At 35.9% G+C, this 4,894-nt stretch overlaps 1 protein-coding gene across 1 annotated transcript; it reads left to right on the top strand.

The window, feature by feature from the left end:
• The first annotated feature begins 443 nt into the window (after nt 1-443).
• LOC143886651 (putative trehalose-phosphate phosphatase F) lies at nt 444-3,873 on the top strand. The gene is made up of 12 exons (XM_077390705.1): nt 444-560; nt 690-1,168; nt 1,312-1,452; nt 1,556-1,627; nt 1,713-1,841; nt 2,353-2,409; nt 2,496-2,597; nt 2,691-2,768; nt 2,881-2,950; nt 3,040-3,110; nt 3,199-3,291; nt 3,410-3,873. Exons 2-12 carry the CDS (start codon nt 869-871, stop codon nt 3,461-3,463), a joined length of 1,167 nt encoding a protein of 388 aa, XP_077246820.1. The 5' UTR covers nt 444-560; nt 690-868; the 3' UTR covers nt 3,464-3,873.
• Nucleotides 3,874-4,894: the final 1,021 nt, after the last annotated feature.

The raw sequence follows: 4,894 nt of genomic DNA, 5'->3' as shown, positions 1-4,894 counted from the left end.
TAATATTATTTTTTATTTAATTTAAATAATAGTTACCCAATTCTCGACTCCTACATTTTGGGGTTTGTCGAATACAACACCTCAAATCTGTGCGAATCCGAATCCATGCAACACAAGGTGGAACTGATTGCGAAATGGATTCCCATATATGGATTATGTTCAGCACTTCCACTAGAACCATAATAAAAATATTTAATTGAAAAACTTTATTTTATTAGTAGTTATTGCTTTACATTCATGGTAGTATAACAAGAAACTTGATGTATATTATACATGGTAATAATTTGGGCCTTTGACACATTACTAAGGGTGAAGCTGTTTGTCCCTTCATTTTTCTTGTGATTTATATATGTTATATGCATCATAAGTATCTAAACTCCCTTCAACTCAATGTATAACTGATTGTCAAGTTGAATCATTTCTGTTTTGTATCATGCAGAAGCTAGGAGAATCTCGCCCCAGCAGTTACAAACTGTGTATTAGTCTTTTGTTGAGGTTTTTGCTTCTTCAAATGTTCATTTTTCCCAAGATAAATGCAGTGTAGTTATAGAGATGAAAAGGTATGCATTCTCAAAACTGTTTCCAGCCTAAATTTTTGTTGAAGTAACTTTTGGTTTTTGTTCAAGGAAGTCTATATTTGATGTTCAAGCTCCAATTTACTTTTGTTTTAACACATCTGCGCTTCCCAGTTTTCAGGAAGCCTGCAATTGATGGGCTTACACAACAGCAGTGACAAGAAAACTTTGAAGAGGTTGTTTTTCATAGATAAAAGAGTTGGGTAAATATTTGAGTGGAAAGTGTGTAAACATTTTTGGACATATCTGAGTGGAAAGAGTCTAAACCTTAAACCTAGAAAGTAATCTATCTGATGAACTTCAAGTCGAATCATGCAGCCCCTGTTCTTACTGAACCTGTGCCCATAAGCAAATCAAGACTAGGCATTCATTCTAGTCTCTCGTCTTACTCACCACCGGCGCCAGCATTCTCTTCTAGCCTTTTCGTAAATATTCCCAGGAAAAAGGGCATTCCAGCCAACCTTGATGACGTCCATGCTGCTGGTTGGCTGGATGCCATGATGTCCTCATCACCTCCTCGTAAAAAACTAAGCAAAGAGTCCAATGTTGAGGTTGCATCTGATGAAAATGATGCCATATATTGTTCCTGGCTGGTAAGTTTCTTAATTTTCAATCAATATTGATTTTCTGCTAAAAATAACAAATGAATAAAAAGCAACTAAGTTCGACGATTTTTTGGGTTCTTCACCAGAAAATGTATGTAATCTGTTAATGTCTATCTTTTCTGTTTATGCAGATGAATTATCCGTCAGCTTTAATATCATTTGAGAAAATAATGAATTTTGCAAAAGGCAAGCGGGTAGCATTGTTTTTGGATTATGATGGAACGCTCTCACCGATTGTAGATAATCCTGATCATGCTTTTATGTCTAATGCGGTAAGAGAATCTTGTATTTATGTAACTACACAAGTTATTTTATCAGTGGAGTCATCCTAAATGATTTTCTAATTGGGATCACAATCATTTGTAACTTGTGCAGATGCGTGCTGCGGTTCGAAATGTTGCAAAGTATTTTTCAACAGCAATAATTAGCGGAAGATGCCGCGATAAGGTATTTTTTTATTATTATTATTTTGGAAAGTTTTCTTTCTAATATCTTGCTCTTAAATCTGATATCCACTTGAACCATTTCTCAGGTTTATGAATTCGTAGGATTACCAGAACTCTATTATGCCGGTAGTCATGGTATGGACATAATGGGCCCAGTCACACACACTGTCTCTGTTGATGACCATTCAAACTGTATTAGGTCTGATTACAAGCAGGTGAGGATAAACCATTTTTTATTGGTTCATTCTGTGTGTTTTCCAGATATGATATGCTTGAAGATATACTTGAAATATAATACAGACATGGATAAAATTTGATGTGTTCTGGTGTAACACATTCTACATAGCTATAAATCGTTACATCCAGTGGATTTTTTCTTAGTTTTTTTTATAGTAGACATCCTTTGTTCAGATAGCTTAATAACATAAATGATACAGGACAGGATGTTTTTAACTCTCTTAAATATGAAAGTAAAAGTAGGCACTTTACTCTTGGCTTATATTTACTATCCATCAGCTGGAATACTCTTTTAAATTTTCTACATTGCTGTCACTCTCTTGTTAATTAACATGAAAGCATTTTATGGATATAGTACGCTTGACATTGGTCCTTGAATTCTTTGCTTCTCGTCGAGTGTTATTTCATTAGCCTATCGTTTTTTATTTTTTTGCATTTACTGGGATTTCTAACCTTGTTTGAATTTTTGAATTTCTTTATGCTTTGTAGGGTAAGGAGGTAAATCTCTACCAGCCTGCTAAGGAATTTTTACCTATGATCGATGAGGTTTGAAACTGTCCTTAGATCATGTGCAGCAACCAGTCTTAGTTCCCCCTTCTCTTACATAAGCTCATTGTGCTCTTCTGTGACAGGTTTTTAGATCCCTTGTTGAAAATACTAAAGGAATAAAAGGTGCAACAGTTGAGAATAATAAGTTTTGTGTCTCTGTACACTACAGACTTGTAGATGAAAAGGTAAGGGTGTAGTCAGGATCACTATATTTTTTGTTCCACAACTATATTATTTGGCATTGTTTATTTAATTCTGTTGTGTTGTTTATGACTCAGTATTGGACTACTATTGCACAATGTGTTCATGATATCCTAAAGGACTACCCACGGTTGCATTTAACACATGGGCGGAAGGTAACATCCAAATTAGATGTTACTTATCTTCTTCTCCTCCTCACCTTTGGGAGATCGCTAATGGCTGATGTCTTAAGTTTTCATAATTTTGTATTTGCTAATCCTTGTGCAGGTTTTAGAGGTCCGTCCTGTGATTAATTGGGACAAAGGGAAAGCAGTTGAATTTCTACTGAAATCACTTGGTGAGTATTAATCTCCTTTTGACGGTGAGCACATCTGTGGTTGGCTGGTGTGGCAATGATAATCTAACTTGACTGATAAAATGGCGCAGGACTGAGTAATTCTGATGATGTACTCCCCATATATGTTGGAGATGACCGCACTGATGAAGATGCATTTAAGGTGTTAATTATAATTCATAAGATAATCCTTGCATGACGGCGTATATCTATTTGGAATTATTTGTCATTTTACTGCTTATTATTTCCAGGTCTTGCGGGAAGGAAATCGAGGTTATGGCATTTTAGTATCATCAGTGCCGAAAGAAACCAATGCTTTCTACTCTCTACGAGACCCGTCTGAGGTATTTGAAATCTTATTTTTGTTAAATATATATATTTTTTTGAAATGGGTTAAATAGAATTTTTAGTAAGGTTTTTAAGTTGTTGCTTATTCTACATGCAAATACCTAAATTTCCCAGGTCATGACATTTCTCAAGTTTCTAGTGAGATGGAAGAAGTCGAATGAGGCGTAGTTTTAGAAGCTTATATGTGTTTCTAACAAATAGAATGGAGGCGGTGGTGGAGCTTATATATCATACAGATTTGATTGTTCCTTATGATGCAGTGATTTCCTGTCTTCAAGCGGCTTCTCCTTAATGTAGTTTTTGGTTTTATTTTTTCCATCTCTTATGGAATTTTTATTCAAGCTTTGTATCGGTGTAATAAGCCCATAATGTACCTCAACTCCCTTATTAGTTATGCTCAAATAGCATTCACCAAAGCATAGTTCCCAAGAGTCATCTCATGTGGATCTTGTTTGCTAGATCAGCACATGAGGAAAAAAAAAATCAGCGATTAGGATTTTATGGAATCGTACTGGTGCGATGCTGAAAGGGACATTCTCATGATGACAGACAAAGTAAATATGATGACCCATTAGAAATTTTTTCATTTCCAAACTTTTCTAGAAATTTCCTGCAATCCTAATAGAGACTAAGAGAAGTATAAATAGCCCCCTCTTATTTTGTACGATACTCTTTTCATTCTCCTCTCATTTCACACATGGTTTAAATGAAAACTTAAGTCCCCTCTCTTTTAGCACAACTAAAATACAGGGCAGGACTCTACTAAGATAGTTCTTCTTGTGTAGAATTAAGGTAGAGTAAACTCCTAATGTAACAAAGTGATGCAGTGCCAACATGGCAGCCATGTCATGCCTAGGTGGTTTTGGTGGAGTTCCAAGGTGGAGTCACTCATTAATGTTGCTGGCCCGTTTTGAACTTGATTTTTGAGCTTCTAAATGGAAGAATTATGTCTGTAGGTTCCCAAAACAGTCAAAGTTAGTGAGTTCCAATGCAATTAATGTTATGTTAGTCCCTAAGCTAGCTAGTAGAGGATCTTGAACGAATTTGTAGTTTACCATTGAAGTTGGGTGAGTAAAGATCTCAAAGAGACCTACAACTTTGTAGTTTACCACTTTCCATAATTCTTCCATTTAGAAGCTCAAAAATCAGATTCAAAACGGGCCAGCAACATTAATGAGTGACTGCACCTTGGAACTCCACCAAAACCACCTAGGCATGACATGGCTGCCATGTTGGCACTACATCATTATCTCCGGGTGAGAAAGAACTCGCCCACGAGTTCTCATCAAGCTCTCCATGATAAGTTGTCAAGTCTTTATCATTGAAGTTGGGTGAGTATTGATATTTGGAGAGAGCTCAACCTTGAATGCATTATCCCCAATTTTCTTAAGCACTTGAAAAGGGGCATCCACACGATCTTGAAATTTGCTAAACTTCCTTAGTTCAAGAAAACTCGCCCTCGAACCTTGAAGTATCGAAGAATGATCATCAATTGAAACTTCCCAAGATCAAACTCCGCTTCATAATCTCCATGAAGAAGTGATAATTTGTCTAGATTTTGAACATGTTTAAATATATAAATATCAACTGTGAGCTTCA

This window comes from Tasmannia lanceolata, unplaced genomic scaffold (genome assembly GCF_043159265.1).
Source record: "Tasmannia lanceolata isolate RefF3 unplaced genomic scaffold, GAP_Taslan_0.1 ptg000002l, whole genome shotgun sequence".
NCBI lineage: Eukaryota > Viridiplantae > Streptophyta > Magnoliopsida > Canellales > Winteraceae > Tasmannia > Tasmannia lanceolata.
This window is presented reverse-complemented; position numbering and strand designations above follow the sequence as displayed.

Bases quoted from the DNA above. Each gene is read 5' to 3' on its own strand.
- LOC143886651 (XM_077390705.1), top strand. From the start codon at position 869: ATGAACTTCAAGTCGAATCATGCAGCCCCTGTTCTTACTGAACCTGTG. The intron at 1,628-1,712 runs GTATTTTTTTAT...ACCATTTCTCAG, and splicing joins GCGGAAGATGCCGCGATAAG to GTTTATGAATTCGTAGGATT. The intron at 3,111-3,198 runs GTGTTAATTATA...TATTATTTCCAG, and splicing joins CTGATGAAGATGCATTTAAG to GTCTTGCGGGAAGGAAATCG.